The 19,608-nt window shown below is 40.7% G+C and overlaps 1 protein-coding gene across 1 annotated transcript in view; it reads right to left on the bottom strand.

Moving 5' to 3' along the window:
- The window catches only part of ITGB8 (integrin subunit beta 8), a 97,478-nt gene extending 78,645 nt beyond the window's left edge, over positions 1-18,833 (bottom strand). The window contains exon 1 of the mRNA XM_027102644.1: positions 16,955-18,833. Coding sequence (XP_026958445.1) covers positions 16,955-17,081 — 127 coding nt within the window. The 5' untranslated portion in view covers positions 17,082-18,833. The remainder of the gene's footprint in view (positions 1-16,954) is intronic.
- Between the last annotated feature and the right edge of the window lie 775 nt (positions 18,834-19,608).

The raw sequence follows: 19,608 nt of genomic DNA, 5'->3' as shown, positions 1-19,608 counted from the left end.
ATGATATCTTACATCTCCTCTGTCCCCATAGCAACTAGTACAACGCCAAATGTACTGAGTAGGTGTTCAAACAATACCTTCTGATTTATTGATTGAATGATAACTGTGAGGCTTTTCTCAAATCTCAAAGTCTGAATGATGTACTTACTAAGATAGGAAAGTTTACAAATACATCCTTAAAAGGTTTTCAAAAGAAAGCATCAAACTACGAATGACCATGGATTTCACATACACTGTAGGTAACCAGGGTTTTACTATAACTGTTGCTCACCTTCTCATGGGCAGCACTGTTAGTATTATTAAAAGATTTCTCGGGCTTCCCTGGTGGCGCTGTGGTTGAGAGTCCGCCTGCCAATGCAGGGGACGCAGGTTCGTGCCCCGGTCTGGGAAGATCCCACATGCCGCGGAGCGGCTGGGCGCGTGAGCCATGGCTGCTGGGCCTGCGCTTCCGGAGCCTGTGCTCCGCAACGGGAGAGGCTACAAGAGTGAGAAGCCCGCGTACCGCAAAAAAAAAAAAAAAAAAAAAAAAAGATTTCTTGAGTAGAAGGAAGAGAATGGACAGAGATTTGGTCAAAAGAGGAAAAGATTATCATCTGGGAACACAGCAGAAAATTCCACTTCTTAAGGAATTTGAAGTTATAATGATTTGGATGGCCTTCGTCCATTCATGAATTATTTGGTAATTGTTTAATACCTGCTATAATCATGGCATTGTGAAGGGTCTTAAGAATAGGTTATCTACCTTGTGAAGCTTCTAGAGTAATAGCAAAAACTAACATATGACAGAACCTTAATAAGTGTGCTGTGAAAAGAACAGGCTAGGTGCTATGGCAGCAAACCATAGGAGGAGGATGTCACCTAAAAGGCAGACTGGGAGGGTCAGTAAAAACTTCCTTGAGGAATTTGCCAGATCCTTTTCTTACATAATTGCATCTCTATTCTGTCTTGTTCCCAAATATATACTGTCTGTTAGAAATCACACAGTACTGTTAAGTTGCTACAGGGGGTCAGCCCATTCAGCTGGATCAGTTAAAGTTGGCAAAACAGCAGCAACCCATTCAGAAAAATGAAATCATTCCCCAACATACAACACCCCAGGTCTAATCTCTGAACCCTTCTGTTTTCTACTCAGCTTCCCCTTGGCCCTTATATCCCTTTTGTCTTCTGATACTTAACCACCCCTTTCAAGTTCAACCTCTATGCTTCTGCTAAAGACTCCCAAGCTGCCTTTTAAAATACATAATCAAGTATGATTATTTTTGAATGGTAAATAGGAGCTGTTTCCTCACCATGACTGAGGCTCTTGAGTGCCTCTCTATCCTGTCAGACCCATTTTGCAGATCCACTGAGTGTGCAGAGATAGGTCAGTTTATCTACCCCTTCTTCCCTGGAAGATTGTATTCTATTCCCAGACAAATGACAACCTGACTCCAAACTCTGTTCCTAGGCTTCTGTGCTCTCACATGCATGTGTACCTGTGGCCATTGATTACTTGCCTCCTGAACAACCCTGAGACACCCAGATTCCCACCACACTTCACCTTTGCACACCAACAGTTGAAAAAGGAGATGAATGAAAGGTCTTTTTCAAAATATATTTTTAACATATAAATTAAGTTATATACATTATTGATAATGTCTTCTCAGATTCTAGAATTCCCTGCCAGTCTCCCAGTGTTCATGTGGTATCTCCTGTGATCTTTTGGATGGAGGGGGCCACTGTATATCTGGGCAATATCCAACAGCCTTCTTTGTATAACCAACTAATTCAGACTATCCTAGGCCAATTACTGTATAGCATCCTCAAAGCTTTGGAAAGGTGAGTTTGTGCTATTAAGGGTAAAGTTCTTGGGAACCCAAATTCCTCATAGGTTAGTCATATATAGGAGTGCCACTGTGCTGTAGAGGTAGGCTTCCAAATTTTAGGTAATTCCATATTTCTTGGGATTTTTCTGGGTGTTTTAGTTCTCTGCTTGTCAATAAAGACCCCTAGGAAATATCCTCAAGTGGATTGACCAGTTAGTAGGTCATCTGCCACTATGGCAGCTCCACAGAACTCAAAGGCCCAATTCTGGAGTACTCTGGAGATTGAATTCTTTAACATAGAGCTAGAAGCATCTACAGGCTTACCTCATTTTATTGTGCTTCATCTTATTGCGCTCTGTAGTTACTGTGTTTTTGCAAACTGCACGTTTGTGATAACCCTGCATCAAGTGTATTTGTTCACTTCATGTCTCTGTGCAGCATTTTGGTAATTCTTACAATATTTCAAACTTTTTCATTATTATTATATTTCTTATGATCTGTGATCAGTGATCTTTGATGTTATTATTGTAATTGTTTTGGGGCACCACGAACCATGCCCATATAAGACAACAAACTTAATAAATATTAAGTGTGTTCTGACTCCTCCACTGACATGCTGTTTCTCCATCTCTCTCCCTCTCCTCGGGCCTCCCTATTCCTTGAGACACAAGAGTACTGAAATTAGGCCAGTTAATAACCACGTGGTGGCCTCTAAGCAGCCAAGTGAAGGAAGCGTCCTATGTCTCTCACTTTAAATCAAAAGCTAAAAATGATCAAACTTAGTGAGAAAGGCAGGTTGAAAGCTGAGACAGGCCGAAAGCTAGGCCTCGTGAGCCAAACAGTTAGCCAAGTTGTGAATGGAAAGGAAAAGTTCTTGAAGGAAATCAAATGTGCTGCTCCAGTGAATACACAAATGATAGGAAAGCAAAACAGCCTTACTGCTGATATGAAGAAAGTTTTAGTGGTCTGGATAGAAGATTAAACCAGCCACAATATTCCCTTAAGCCTAAACCCAATCCAGAGCAAGGCCCTAATTCTCTTCAGTTCTGTGAAGGTTGAGAGAAGTGAGGAGGCTGCAGAAGAAAAGTTTGAAGCTAGCAGAGGTTGGTTCATGAGGTTTAAGGGAAGACACAGTCTCCATAAAGTAAAAGTACAAGGTGAAGTAGCAAATGCTCATGTAGAAGCTGCAGATAATTATCCAGAAGATCTAGCTAAGATAATTAAAATAAAGGTGATTGCACCAAACAACACATTTTCAGTGTAGACAGAATAGCCTTATATTGAAAGAAGATGTCATCTAGGACTTTCATAGCTACAGAGGAAGAGTCAATGCCTGGCTCCAAAGCTTCAGAGGGCAGGCTGACTCTCTTGTTAGGGGCTAATGCAGCTGGTAACTTTACTTGAAGCCAATGTTCATTTACCATTCGGAAAATCCTAGGGCCCTTAAGAATTATGCTAAATCTACTCTGCTTGTGCTCTATAAATGGAAAAACAAAGCCTGGATGAGAGCATATCCGTTTATGACATGGTTTACTGAATATTTTAAGCCCACTTTTGAGACCAGCTACTCAGAAAAAAAGATTCTGTTCAAAATATTACTGCTCACTGACAATGCACCTCATCACCTAAGGGCTTTGATGGAGATGGACAAGATTAATTTGTTTTCACGCCTGCTAACAAAAGATCATTCTGCAGCCCCTGGATAAAGGAGTAAGTTTGACTTTTGAGTTTTATTTAAGAAGTACATTTCATAAGGCTATTGCTGCCATAGATAGTGATTCCTCTGAAAGATCTGGGCAAAGTCAATTGAAAACCTTCTGGAAAGGATTAACCATTCTAGATGCCATTAAGAACAGTTGTGATTCACGGGAAGAGGTCAAAATATCAATATTAACAGAAGTGTGGAAGAAGTTAATTCCAACCCTCATGAATCACTTCGAGAGATTCAAGACTTCAGTGGAGGAATAACTGCAGATGTGGTGGGAATAACAAGAAAATTAGAAGTGGAGCCTGAAGATGTGAGTGAATTGCTACAGTCTCATGATAAAACTTTAACAGATGAAGAGTTGCTTCTCATAGATGAGCAAAGAAAATGGTTTCTTGAGATGGAATCTACTCCTGGTGAAGATGCTGTGAAGATTGTTGAAATGACGACAAAGGACTTAGAATATTACGTAAACTTAGTTGATAAAGCAGCAGCAGGGTTTGAGAGGATTGACTCCAGTTTTGAAAGAAGTTCTGCTGTGGGTAGATGTGATCAAACAGCATTGCATGCTACAGAGAAATCCTTTGTGAAAGGAAGAGTCCATCGATGCAGCAAACTTCATTGTTGTTTTATTTTAAGAAATTGCCAAAACCACCCCAACCTTCAGCAACCACCATCCTGATCAGTCAACAGCCATCAACATCCAGGCAAGACCCTCCACAAGCAAAAAGATAATGACTCACTGAAGGCTCAGATGACAGCATTTTTCAGCAATAAAATATTTTTAATTAATGTATGTACATTATTTTTTTTAGATATAATGGTTTTGTATACTTAATGGTCTACAGTATAGTGTAAGCATAACTTCTATATGTACTGGGAAACGAAAAATTTCATATGACTTGCTTTTGCAGTATTTGCTTTATTGCAGTGCTCTGGAATCAAACCCAAAATATCTCCAAGGTATGCCTGTATGTAATTTAGTAAAAGGGCCAAGAAAACCCAAGTTCTGTACATGGGCTTTTCTGTTTTAAAAAAATTAAACCCAAAGGAATTGATAGGTGCCCAGTGTAGGAGAAAAAACCCATGTCATCTGGGCAGTATTTGAGAAGTCTATCCTGTGGGGAAGCGGGGTGTAACATCCAGTTACAGGTCTAACCGACAAAACATTTCTGCACTGCCAAGTAATTCAGTCAGAAGCAGCACTTGTCTTTTTTTAACTTCAAAATCAAACACATCTCTGAGAGGCAGGATTTGTCCAAAAAGCCCTGATATCTGACTTCTGATAATGCCCATAAGTTGATTTCTACCCCAGTAAGTCTACCACCAGATGATCTAGCCTGCAGTCTTATCCTCAGAGAGTAATGATTTCTGGCATCAATGCTATGCTGACCTGCAAGTAGCCAAGGGTCGGCCCTGGACATATATATTAACACACATGTGCTCCCTAACAGTGGGTGCTGGGCTTTATTCTCCAGCTGTGTCATGCTGTCTTCATTGGGGCACAGGTACCTATTCAGGACACCTCACCCCTTCTAACACCCCGTCTTAGTCCCATCAGATGTCACCAAGCATCGTGTGGCCGTGAAGTCTTCAAGAGGCATCAAACAAGTTATATCCTCTGAACTAAAGACTGGTACTAATAACATTTAATCTTTGTGTTTCCATTACCAACCTCAGGGGTTGGGCCCTGTGATTATATACATTGTCCTTCACCTTAGGGCTCTGTTTCTAGACGGTTGTGGTTGAAACACTCATCAAAAGGGACATTTTAAACCAAAATTCAGGATGCCTGAAACTGACTCCCTTCTTGAGTGTGTTTTTCAGTGTTATCATCTTCCAGATAAACTTTCTTGGAACTTGAGCCTCTTGTATCATTTCTTGAGGGTTTTCTTTTGCAAATTATGGTTCAGTTGTCTTCAATTCACCATATAAATCCAAACCAAATGCACAAAAGACAATAGAGTGATACCTTGGGAGGTATGCCTTGTACTAAGAAAGAGACCAGGTAGGTCATTTTTCAGCCAATAATTCACTTCTGCTACAATGAGTTCTTTGTTTCCAACTAGAACAGCGAGTTCTACAGCAATTTCTGCACACCCCAAAACTTTCCTGCATTCTTTGTTTTACTGCAGTCAATGAATACCTTACACCATTAGGCGTAGCCAGCCTGACCTCCAAGCCTGACTTGAGTAGGCAATTAAAAAAGACAATGCCTAGTCTGGCACTCCGTAAGGTACTTCCTTAAGGTTCTGTAGAATTTTGAATTTTTCTTTTAATTATTTTCTTTGTTTGAACTCATAATATTCTAAAGCTCCTTCAGAGCATAGTAGTCATCCCTCATTCTATAAGATTGAAGATCTTTTCCCTACCTAGTACCTGCAACAGGTACTAGGGAATTATACTGAATATATGGCCCCCACTGAAATCAGGAAACATGCTTGTACCTTGGAAAATGTTTGTGGTTCAATTCCAAGCATAGGACTCTGTTACCATATGTATATTTGGAACAACAGTACCTTGACTGTGGCTGTATTTTACCATCGGCATATCAACTCTTTCAATCCTAGAAGGAGGCTGGGTCCAAAATATCAAAACATCCCTGACCAAAAGCTACTGCACACCTCACATACGTAATGAGAAATATTTGGCACGTTTCTTCAGAGCTGACATATTTCTAGTCTGCTATTCTCCTGTCTTCATTACCAGCCTTTCCCATTTCCAGTCTTTCCAAACTCAGTCTCTCTCATGGACTTTAGCTTGAATTAGCCTTTGGTTGCTACTCTCGTTCCTCACTCTGTACTACCTGGGTGCTGTGATTTTTTTGGGCAATTCTCCAGAGTAATCAAACTGTACCAGTACTGATCTAGAATGGCAACAGACTCTATCTTTGACAACTCTTAACAGTGGATTAAAACAACAAAAACACCTGGGAAAGAGTGTAACAACTCTCTTCAAAATAACTATAGTAATGATAGTTTGGCTCATTGATAAGGTCAGCATGAAAGATCACTTTTTAAGACTTTATATGCTTTTTTAAAATATGAACTTCTAGTACTTTGAATAACAGCATTGAAAATAAAAGCGTCCTTTAGAATCATCTTAAGAGTATATATCCAATAAGACCACTATAATTTAACACTGCAATTTTAATTTAATGATCTTATTCGTATTTCCTAAACTAATTTCCTAAAGTTAGAGAAGATAATTTTAATATATCTATTTAATATTAGTAGTTTCCTAGCAAGAATCGATCCTAGTACTTTTGTTGAAATGTAGGACTGTTTTAATTAAATTATAAAATCCCAATGGAAATCATTTTGACTTTTATTACATTTTTCTTTCATATGTAAATTAGAGTAATTTACTTGCTGTAAAAACAGAAAGGAGGTCACATTAAGACTGATATTTATTATACTCCAATAAAGATATTAAAAAAAAAAGAATTGTAGGAAAAGAAAAAAAAAAAAGACTGATATTTAAATTGGAAAATAGTCCTTTTAGTCCATAAAGGCAGTCTGGCAGTATTTTTTCCACACATTCATTTACTTACAGATATTAAATATATGCCAGCTGAATAATTCAACCGAATTTGGCTAATTCATGTCACTAAAATGTTCTTTTCTGTGACATGTTTTAAACCAATAAGGGGAAATAAAAAGTAAAACTAAATTAAAAAATGTATACACTAGACTCTCTGTATGACACTGTTTTTCAGGAAAATAGAATTTAGTGTAATCTGTATACATCTCAGAGCTTTACCAAATAGCACCTCGACATAAAGTAGTTCTCTTTATTCAGTGATCTATGGTGCATTCATTGTCTGTCACCCTCCCCCCAGTAATATTTAATGTACTAGACAAATCTGTCCCTAACTTTTTTTAGGACAGGAGCAAGAATACAAATCGTTGCAGGCATAACAGGATTAAATATTTAACAGTTAAAACCCAGGCTAAGAAACTATTACGTAAAATATGTTCTGTTTTCCTACATTGATAAACACGCATTGATAGTGCCCTAGAAGGCTAGGTGTGAATTTAGAATTTCAGATTCTTAAGATTTCTGGTTGGGAACTTTGCAGTGTATGTTGTTCCTCCAGCCCTCAAGCTGCCCCTCTTCTCTCTCACTTCTAGGTTTATTCTGCAAAGCAAATAGCCTATCACTTACCTGCATGGATACTCCAGCCTTTATGCCCAAGCTCTATTTATTTCCCCTCTCCTCGGGCTTGGCATATGGGTGGCACAGTCTAAAGAAAGTAGGTTGGGGCTGCTTGGGCAGAGAATTCTAAAGATGATCTAGAAGGGAATTGAAGACTCTGGACAGGCATGCCCCATGGATTCCTTGCCTGTGGAGAGGGCCAGAGCAAGGCCCTCCAAGGCCCGGGATAGAGACTCTGGAAGATACCCCTGGAAGATAGTCTGTTGTGAGGTTGAGCATGCAGAGTCAAACCCACGCAGGTCTGAATTCTGGTTCTATTACTTATTAGCTAAGAGATCTTGAAGAAGTTATTCAATGACTCTTCAACTAGTTTGATTACCTATAAAATGTGAATTATCAGAGTACATACCTCAGAGGGTTGTGGGCATGAAAGGATATATTTTCCTATCATATATACAGGAGTGTGTCTGGCATAGAGAAAATACCTTACAAATGTTAACTATTGTTATTCTTTTAACTCCAGAACAGTGTCTGACACAAAGCTATAGATGCTTTAAGAAAATCTGAGTGTATAATGACTAAATTGATTAGAATATCTTGTTTTTTCATTACTTTTTCTAGTATTTGGTTAAAATGACTACAAATTTCAGTTTGTATAATCTAAGTAGAAATCAATTTTAAAATACACACTGAGGGTAAAGGATCAGGATTACTTTTCATATTAATTAAAAACAATGAAAATAATTATCACAGAAATTTGAAAGCAAAACAAATTTGTAAAAAGTAGATTAAAAAACTAAGTCTCTATTGTGATCTTTGCTAAAGATTTGCCTATCAAATCAAGAGACTGCTTTTTGGAGTGGACTGGGAATGCAGAAACAAACATCCTTTCATGGTGTTAAACCTTTTATAGTAGAACTCACATTCAAAAGAAAACTGTATTTCTTAAAGTTCAAATTCTAGTGAGGATTAGAGCTGAATAGGGCTTATTTGCTTAGCTGCCCAATTTAAAACTGATCACTATTATCCTCACCTCATTCACTGAGTCATTTACTTCAAATAATTTATTAGGGCCTATTGCATGCCAGGTATTGAAAATGCGGAATCAACAGGCACAGTTTCTCCTCTCAAGGAGGTCACAGGTTGATGTGGAGACAGGACTTGAACGAGGAGCCAGAATGTTAGGCATGGGATGTTCTGGAAGGGCTTTGCATACCATGCAGAGGAGCCTGAAGACAATGGAAGCCATGAAGATTCTGAGTAGGGAGGTAAAGTGTGGACAAAGGTTTGAAATAATGGAGACTGGTTAGGACACTCATAGATTTTGCCAAAAGATTTGCCTCATGGAATGAAGACTATTTCAGGCTTTCTCTACTCTATTGGCATTGTATTAAAAGGAGCAGATAGATTCGAGAAACCATTATGGACAGAGTTGATGCTAAAAACCAAAAATCTCCATTTTCCTTTAGTCATCTTACCTAGAATCACCCACTTATTTATCATCTTGTCACCCCCCCACTACCTTTCACCTCTTTTCTTCCTAGCCATAAGTGATAATTTGATGACCTTTAATAGCAAAGGGGAAAAAAACTCCTATTACTAACAGCTTAGAAATCCTACTGTATCTTTTTGCCTCCCATTTTCAGGAAGGAGCTAAACTATCGGAAAGATTGTGAAATGTCTGACGTGTATCATAGAAAGAAAAAAATTTAAGAAATTTAACGTTATCTTACTAAAATGACCTACTCTGATTATCCTGTATATAATAGTAGACTGTCCAGTCCCTCTCAGGTCAGTTCCCTCACTCTGCTTTATTTTTTCTTCTTTTTACCATATATATTCACACACACACACACACACACACACACATATATATATACACATGTGTATGTATGATATATGTCACATGTGATAAATTGTATATCATATATATCATGCATATATACACATGTATATATACATGTATTTGTCTTCTTCAGTTAGAATGTAAGCATCATGAGAGCAGGGACTTTGTTTTGCTCTCTGCTGTATTCTTAGTGCTTAGATAGAGCCTTTGATGTCTCAGCATTAAACTCTTTCCCGAAGAGTCACAATCTCTTGCACTCTTTGGATGGCTCCCACGGAAAAGAGAGGTGAGGAGAAAGGGCCATTCTTCCATCAATGAGGTGATGAACAGAGAATAAACCATCAGCATTTACCTGTGCATATATGGAGTAGGCTTTAAAAGAAGCATAGCCCTTGGACACTCAAAGAGATCTGGAAGTTTGCCGTGAAGGAGGTGGGAACTCCAGATGTGTACATTGACATGAAGTTTAACAAAGCTGTCTGAGCCAAAGGAATAAGGAATGTCCTATACCATATCCATATGTGGGAAACAAGGGTGAAGATTCACTAAACAAGCTCTATATGTGGATAACCTATAAATCTGTCACCACTTTCAGAAATCTATAGACAGTCCATATAGATGTGAACTAACCGCTGCTGTCAAATAGTTATAAAACTGAAATCATTCACACACACACACATACAACAGAGCAAAAACTTCTGCCTGAAGAAAGTACAGCAGTAGACACCTTGAGCCTGGCATATACTGGAAATGCCATGCTCTAAATGACCAATATTGGTAGACTACTGGCTATGGCTAACCACTGTAAATATTTAACAGCCAAAAAAACACTTACTTTGTAAAAATGCATGGAGAAAAAATAATATGAATATATTAAACAACATAGAGTATCAAGCTATATAATAGAGTGGCTCCAAATGTCTAGGAATGCTTTGAGCCCTATGTTGATCAATGGTGTGATGCCTTGTACCATGATTTTGTCCCTTTGAACACTGACTGAACTGGTTACCAGCTACTTAGTAGCTCAATGTCTTTCTCTTTTCCTTTCTTATAACCACAAGTCAAACACATCTGTAACACATCGGAAATCCTGTGGGAGGCAGAGTTTCACTCCAGTTTACGCCCGTAAGGCCACATGTCTTCTCGCCCTTTCTTACTCCCATATGAAAACAACCATAGTGAGGTGTATATGAGGTTGAGAGTATTTGCCTCCACAGGAGGTATGTTTTCACCATGCCCTGATTCACAAATCTTTATCCTCCTCGCTGCAGTTACTCCGTGAGGGTAACAGCATTACATGGCATAGCCCAGCAATCTCCAGGGAAGGAGGTCCAAACTCTGTTCCTAGGCTTCCGTGCTCTCACATGCATGTTACCTATGGCCATTGTTTCCTTGCCTCCTGGACAACCCTGAAACACCCAGATTTCCACCACAATTCACCTTTGCACACCAACAATTAAGAAAGGGGATGAATGAAAGGCCTTTTTCCAAATATGCCATGGGCCTCCTCATGAAGGTCCTCTATCTGACAGTCACACTGAATGTATAACTTCAACATCTAGAAACTTTTTAAATCAAGTATGAGGCAGCATAACCGAATTCAGATCCCATCTTTTCTACTTACTAGCTAGGTGATTTTCAGTGAGTTACTTATCTCCTCTGTGCTTCAGTTTTCTCATTTCTATAACAGGAATAACAATTCTACCTCTCTCATAGTGTTAGTATGAAGGTTAAATTAATGTGGTAAATCATTTATATCAGTGTATGGCACAGAGAGAGAGCTACCCAGTTGTTTGTGAAATTACATGAGCATTGCACTTTCTCTCCACTACATATAGAAGCCATACTTATATGACATCTTTAGGATACAACTGGAAAAGTTACATTTTTAGAGATTAGCAGTTAGGTCACCTACTTAAGAAGCTCAGTATTTAATTGTTCAATTTAATAAAATGCAATATGCATAAGCATAAAATATTTTTTCTATGGCTTCTTTTATAATCAATAAATAGCTTACAGAATACATTTCATATATAACTGGAGAAGATACATAGGGCCTCACAGTCCTCATGCTGGCAAAACTCCTCTAAATGTGTAGACTTGGGCTGCAACAGGGACTAGAGTTCTGAGGACCAAGAAGGACTGAGCATAAACAATACAGGATTGGTTATGAATGTTGTCAGGTCATTCAATGAACATATAAAAAGACTATTTCCTTATGTCACTTTGTTAAGGTAAGATTCAATAATATCAAAAATAACATAATTTTTATATAAGTTACTCATTGAGACCTATCACTGAGACCTATCAAACCAGTGAAAAGACATCATTTAAATGACTGAGAATGCTATACAACAGGCACTTTCAAAGAGGATGCTTTGAGCATCTTTCCTTAATAAGAGAGTACAAACAAGAGAAAGACTATATCACAAGGCAAACAGTTTATTACTTTTTAAGAAAACTGGATGGTCTCTGCATATCAGGCCCCATTTATTAAAGTTTAAAGAACTTTAGATAAAAACTGTACCCTCTGAGATCCATCTAGTGATCAATAGAATGGCCCTGGGGGAGAGGAGTGGTGAACAAAGTGAAAATTTAACATAAACTATACCTGGATAAATCTAATTTAGCAGGTGGGGCAGAAAAGGCTGTTAAAAAACACAGACCAGATTATCTCAAATACTTTATTTGCTTCAAGGAAGGTTCATTCAAAATGGAGTACAGGAAAATTGAAAAGGCAAATATACTGTTGCTATATCATGTTATTTCTTATGTCTCATAAAAATATCAAATTGGACTGAAAACTGATTATCTTGTTAACTGTCTACATTAAATCCTATTCAATAGTGTCCCTTTCTCTTCTAAACTATATCCTCTGACTTCCCTTGTTTTATTAAAGTTACTAATTTTGTTTTCAGTCCAATCAAGGCTTAATTAGCTTAATAGGTATATATATTCATGAATAAATAATATATCTTTAAGACTTAAACATACATTTAAAAAAATATCAGCTGGTTAATATTATTCTAAGATCTTTTTCTACCTGGTCAGTCCTCTTATTCTTCAGAGTGCTATATATGGCTCTACCACTTGAAGATATCCTATACTTAAAAAAAAAGTTATGGTATTAATTCAACTCAACTTTTATCAAATCTGAGTGGACGAAAGAAAATCACAGCAAAATCAGCTTTTTAGGCAATTGAGGTGGTGAACTGACCATGGAATGTGGGAGAAACAGAGAAATCAAGGGTGCTGCCAAAGTGTTATCCCAAACTACTGGAAGACTGACATCGCTTACTGAGATGAATAAGTGTGTGAAAGGAGCAAACCTGAGGGAGAAAATTGGAAGTTTGGTTTTGACTATGTTAGGGTTAACTTTGCCTTTAGACATACAGTGGAGATGTTGAATAGGCAGTTTGCTAGACCCTCTGGAGATGAGATGAGAGGGCAGGACTGGAGTTGTCAGCATAGAAATGGTATTTAATACCCAAGACCTGATCAGTCCACCTGAGACCAGTATATATCTAGAAGAGAACATCTGAGGGCTGAATCCTGGGCCACTCCTATATTTGGAGGTTGGGACATGAGAAAGAACCAACATCAGGGATGGAGAAGGAGCTTAAACCAAGAGAATGTGGGTCCAGGAAGCCAAGGAAAGAAGTGTTTCAAAGATGGGAGTGATCAACAGTGTCAACTCGCCGACAGATGGTAGGTCAAGAAGGATGAAGACAATGAACTGACCATCGGATTGACAATAGGAAGGTCACTGATCTTAACAGAGTGGTGTAACTTCAGGGATGGTAAAGAAATCCTGAGCAATGGATTAAAAGAGAAGGTGAGGAGAATTGGAGATAGCAAGTATGGACAACTCTTTCAAGAATTTTTGCTACAAAGGAGACAGAAATAGAAGATGAGAGCTATTACAGCATGTATGGATATGCATATGCTGCAAATGATCTAGCAGAGAGGAGAAAACTGATGATGCAAGAGACAGGGGGAACATTCCTTAAAACTGAAACTCAAACAAGGTATACTTGCTGTGATTCCACTGGAATAAAGTAATTACATTTGTCTGTATTTTTTCTTTTTCATATGCATGCATACTTTTTAAAGAATATTTTTAATGGAGCTATATAATAGAACCACTGAGAAGCAAATACTTGAAACTGTCTTTGCCTTTGCTTGCCTCCCTCACTTCCGCATTCCTCCCTTTAAAGATAGTGGACGTTCTTGTGGCCCTAAATTTTAGCTAAAAAAATTCGTGTTATGGGAATTAATGAAGCGTGCTTCTCCTCCAGTAGTATTTTGATTTACTGATATATTTTAGGACAAAATGATATGAGACATTTGCTTCAAAATAGTCTTCTTGGGGGAAGGAAATGAAATGCGTGGGGGAAGACATGAAAGAAGTTGGGCTTCCGTTGATAGTTGATGAAGCTGGGTGATGGGTCTGTGGTGATTCCTTACACCATTCTTTCTTCTTCTCTGTGTGTTTGAAAATGTCCGTAATATAAAGTTAAAAATTAGAAGAAACATAGTGTCAATACCATGCTTAATCCAAAGAAATCCATTAAATGGTGAAAATTTTGATAATTTGGTAACAGGTGAAAGAACTGTTCAGGGGCACAGGAATTTTTATGTCATTTTTCAAATCATATCACCTACTTTGCTGGTATGATTTGAAAATATACAGCACAAACATAGCCTTTTCATATACAGTACAAGCTTTTTTATCGGAAAGTATCTCAGTTGCTTTAAGATAGAATTAATTTGGATGCTTATTGTGCAAATAATTTGGAAAACTGGATTTTTAAAAATGAAGCGTTGGTTCTCTTAAATATCCTCTCACTTTAGGTAAGCATAAAGAATTCTGAAACTTATTCTATAAAACATGTTCTGAGGTAATATACTACACTTATAAAACAATGCTAATCCAGTTGATTGTTATGTAAAAGAATAAATAGTTGATTATGCACAGAAGGTGAAATTTCAGCGCAATAGTTACCACTTTCCAAAAAGAAATGGTAGTTTCTGAAATTTGTCACTCTTATGTTGCTATATAAAAATTTAGGTTAAAAAGATTTTTAGCCTTTCAAAACTAGCAAATGTAGAAACAGCAGTGTTAGTACATTAGCTCTTCAAATATTAACCATTAGGTATTCTCTAGTGTTTTCCAGTTACTCATTAACCATTTTATAGTGTTACTGTTTCTCTGATTGTCGGTAATTTCCACCAAGGAAAGTTGAAAAACAAACTCCAATAATTTTTTTTCTAGATCAGAATAATGTTCAGATTTTATTAATAACATCCCCCTTTCTCCATTATTAAAAGTCCACTATGTATTTGGGACCTGTAAATTCTACTTCAAAAATTAAACCCAAAGTTGTGCTGTTTATGGTTTCTTTTGTATGGCTTTATTGCCCTCAACATTTCCTTGGTGTAAACTACTGAGCAAGGGAACAAGATTTCCTTTGTAAGTGATACCTAAATTCCTATTCTGCTTTAAGCATCTAATTTGTACTGTGAAGACATATAATTTGAGACTTGTAGCTATATCACAAAAGTACAACAGTTTACGCTGATCTCTAATTTTCTGAGTTGTACTGGCTATAATTTAAATTTTTTGCATGTTTTTAACTGCAGTGCAAACCAGTATACATCAGAAATCTTTGTATATTGACAGAGACTAGGAAAAGGATGCCTTGTTCTGATTTCAGATAAGCATTCCCTTTTCACAACTGCAGGTGCAAGAGAGCTCATTCATAATATTTGCTTCAAATCAGCTACAGTCACTGGATGGAAATACAATGCTATTACACGAGAACTTGACTAATCTTTACAAACACAATGAATATTTTTTAAAAACTCACAATTACTAGCAAAATCTGGGGGCAAGTAGCACTTTTTCTTTTGCCTAAGTATTGGGAACAAAATATACTCTGTTGACACGAGTTTTGGTCATCTTACTAGTGTATGTGCGTGTGTATGTATTTACTAAATCCAGAAAAATACTTTGTCACTTATTGACACAGGATGGAGTTATGCTCAGTGGTGTCACTTAACCGATAATTGATAATGTTACTTTTTCCTTTGCCTTAAGTTTCACTTATTTTGAAATCAACTTATAAGCCAAAAAAGAGCCACAAGATAAAAATTAACTCTAACTGCTCTCATTTCACACAGTTGGATAAATCTTCTTTGGAAACAAATATTAGACAGCTGTGTATGCAAACAATAAGTGAAGCTAGCATGTTTCCATTATAAACCCTTATTTATAAGGTTATGACTTGATGGTTTTAATTAGCTTCAGGCAGAAATTTGGCTCATCAATTCAAAGCATAGGAGAACATTTTAGTATACAGAACAATTACAACTCTCCTTCAACAGGAGAGGCCAGAGAAAGGCTCTAATAGAATTTAAGTCTCAATGACCAAACACAGATAAAGTAAACATGTTCCAAAAAGTATGGCAATAATCATTGCATTGGCAAAAATAAATATTTGGCCTACATTTAATACCAATAAGAACTCATCCTAAATTCATGATTATTATTATCACTTACTTTATGTCTTACTGTTTGCTAACAATCCAGTACTGCCACCTTAAATTTGCATCTAATTCACAAGTGCCAAAGCACCTTTTCATACACTATTTGACTTGAGCTCCTCTTTGTGATTTGTAAAATGAGGGGACAATATCCTATATAAAGAAGTATCCTCTCCAAATCAGGTAGTTCTGACAAAAGTGGCTTGCCTGGACTGAAAGGTGTCAATCCTGCTCTCGGGTTCTGTCTCAGGGTCTTGGTCTCAAGGATTGATCTCACTGAGGGATGAGTTAGCTAGGAATTGTTTCTTGAGCTGAAAAAACAGTGACTTAAAGCAAGAATATTCTTCATATATGTTTAAGTCATTCAAGCTGAGCACTATGGTAGAGGAAACTTGTGTGCCGCTATCCTTTTCTTTCATGGACTCAAAAACAGAACGCTCACTCTCATTATACCCATTTATCCTCAGGCTTGAATCAAATGCAAGCTAGGGGTTATGGACCCACATACTAGAAAGATGGGGAGCATCTTCAAGGATGCCTTCAAGGAGGATGCTTTCAAGGAGGATGCCTTCAAGGACGGGGCAGAACCCCTAAACGGGCTTCTGTAAATACGGCCAACCACCCTCCCAAACATCCATGCTATTACTGCCTCCCTCAGCAATACACAGGGTCTCCTCAGGTAATCAGTTATGGCTGTCCCTCTAGGGAGGAAACGCTTGACACCTGGCCTCCCTCGAGCCACCTGCAACGGAGAACGGCGCCACACACCCACCCTTCTGAAGTTCTCTGCAGATGGAGGCTGTCACCGGGCCGCTTACCTGGCCGGGATGCTCTTCGTGACAGCCCAAGACCTTTGAGGAAGGGAAGAAAACAAAAGAAAACAAAACAACTTACCACTTTGGCCCAGTCCAAGAACAACTGAAAACACCCAGGCCGCCCGGAGGAATGGGGCAGGACCTGGCCTGCAGTTTTGCAGGCAGACTAATGTGGCAGTAAAAAAAGCCAGGGCCGAGCGGCACATAATGCAAAGCAGACCGCACTGCACCGCGCCCGCCGCCTGGCTGCTAACCGGATGCGCGCTCGCGCTCCCGGGCGCGAAGTGCCAAGTGTTGCTAGGACGTTTCCAGCAGGCCCGGCAGGCGGACCCCGCGGCTCGGAGCAAACGATGCAGGTACGGCGGCCTGAGCACAGCTCGGCATTTCAGGGCCCCCGCGGCCCTCCCAGCTCCGCACGGCTGGTCCCGCGATCTCCGCGAGAAGCACCTCCTCTGACGGCCAAAGGCCCGGGGCGGCGACGCGAGCAAAGGCTCCGCAGCCCGCTCTGGGACAAAGAAAAGAGCTTTTGTCTCTCTCCAGCCGATGGGGCTTCTGCTGCATAAATCAGCTTAGCGAAGAGCCAAACACAATCAAACCCAAACAAAGCCCGAAGCTGGGGGGAAAAACCAGCCTAATGTACATTCAGTGGGTGATGCTGCCTCTGTGGGAGGGGACGCTGGCGAGGCCGAAGGGGAAAAAAGTCGATGGCGCATCAATGAGGTCGAGCTTCTTCCACAGGTGGGCAGGGAAGCCAACTTCACTTAATTGCAACTTTGCAGCCTCGTCAGCTGAGCAGCGGGCAAAGTCGAAGAGGCAGCGTCCTGGTTGGCGAGGGAGGAAGCTTGATGTGCCAGCAGCAGGGGGAGGCGGCCCCGGAGCGCCCTAGAAGCCCCCGCCGGCGCCCGCGGACACCGAGTGAGGCATCGCAGCTCCCTGCTTGACCGGGAGTGGAGCGCACTGCCGCGAGCGCAGGAGGAGAGGTCCCCCAGGGGTGCAGGAGCCTGGCTTCACGGGGGCGGGTGCTTCGTGCCCTTGTCCTTTTGGCTCCAGTGTGCTGCTCAGGCGTCCCGCCGTCCGGAGCCGGGACAGCTGTCGCGCTCTGGGATGCACCCCGGAGAGGATGAGAAGGAGGCGAGGCTGGCGAGGGGCGGGGGAGGAATGGTCCTGCCCCGGCCCCGCTGGGGTGGGGAGGGAGGGTTGGGGCTCCCAAAGTGCGGCTAGCTAGGCGCGTTCGGGCTGCGAGTTGCTAGGAAACCGCCCCACGCTACAGAGTTCCTTGCCGCGGAGGCTCAGGCTGCAGCAACAGCTCGGAGCAGCGTGGGCGGGACATTGGTGAGGCATGAAGTCACCGCGGCCCACACTCGCTCTTTGTTTTGCTCACTCCAGCTCTTTTTCCTCCCCTTGGCTCTGAGAGTTGCCATTCCCATCGTTCACAAGAACTCCTGATGCGTAGCCGCGCAGCAGGAATCTCACACCGTGTTCTCTTTCCCCCTCCTCTCCGAATCCCTACATCCCAACGCTCGCCTAGGTGGCGCGGAGACTAGCTCAGCAAGACTGGCAGCTGTGCGCAAACCCCAGCCTCTGACCCCGAAGCTGCGCGTTCCTTTGTTGGGAGATACTGCTCGGCAGCTGCCACAGACTACGTGGAGTCCAGGCACCTTTCCCCGCCCCCCAACACCCTCTGTTTCGCTGGTGAGCACTGCCCACTTTGCTGGCAGAGTTCGGAGCTCACCCTTTGCCCCACCCCGAGACCGTCGTCTCCCCAACCCTTGGAGAGTTGGGCCGGTCCGCAGGGGCTGTACCCGGAGTTGCAGCTGAAATTTCTCACGGCTCCTTCTCCACTCCGAGCCTCAGCCCTTGAGGTGGACAGCCCTGCTCTTCCCAGGGTCTGGTGGTGGCTCTGGGCTTTTGCCAGTCACGGTGGATCTTTTGACCTTAAGCGTCACCTTCCAAATAAACGGAACAAAGAAGTTACAAAGGGCGGCGGAGCAGAAGAGTGAGACTAAAGAGAGGAGGTGGGAGGGCCGTTCTGCCTGTTGGCAGCTCAGAAATATCGGTTCAAGCCTGGAGCGGGTGTTAAGCCCGGCAACTGTCGGGGAAGCCGCGCGCCTTCTTGGGTCCCATTCCTACGACGTTACGTCGAGGGAGGGAACCCAGTCCCCCGGATTGAAAACAAGGCGCTGTTTCCAATCTGAGACACAGGCTGATGGTTCTCTTTTTCCTCTAGGGGCAGGAGAGGTTCCCCGTGGTAAAGTCTGACCTCTCATTTTTCCACTAGCAGCCTGCCCGATATCTTTCATAGAGCACCGCCTCTTACAGGCATCAGAGCATTCCAGCCAGGTCAAGGTGAAATATGCGGGAGTTTCCCTCCTTCTTATTTGTTTAATAGTTTCCATCTCCATATTTGGAGTAAAAAAACAAGTAGGAGGCTTTCTCGCTCTTTATTTTTCTTTCTTTCTGTTTTCTAATTGTTAACTGAGTGAATGGAAAGTACCTGGTTAATAAACCACGACATTAAAAACTCCCCCTTTTCAGGTGTGGACTGCACGTTGGGGCCCACAGGCTTAGCTAAGCAAACCAGGAACGCAGGTGGAAAATTACAAGTGCCCTGGATCTACAAAGCAGGTCCTTTTGAGAGACCAAATGAATGACCCAAACCTGAAAAAACTGATGCTTGTAAACGTAATTCCACTCTTGGCAATGTACTCTATATAGAATTAAATCCAGCCCAGC

The sequence above is a fragment of the Aethalodelphis obliquidens genome, unplaced genomic scaffold (assembly GCF_003676395.1).
Source record: "Aethalodelphis obliquidens isolate GAN/ISIS:26980383/991018 unplaced genomic scaffold, ASM367639v1 scaffold5, whole genome shotgun sequence".
In the NCBI taxonomy this organism is placed as follows: domain Eukaryota; kingdom Metazoa; phylum Chordata; class Mammalia; order Artiodactyla; family Delphinidae; genus Aethalodelphis; species Aethalodelphis obliquidens.
Note: the sequence above shows the minus strand (reverse complement) of the source record. Positions and strands in the feature narration are given on the sequence as shown.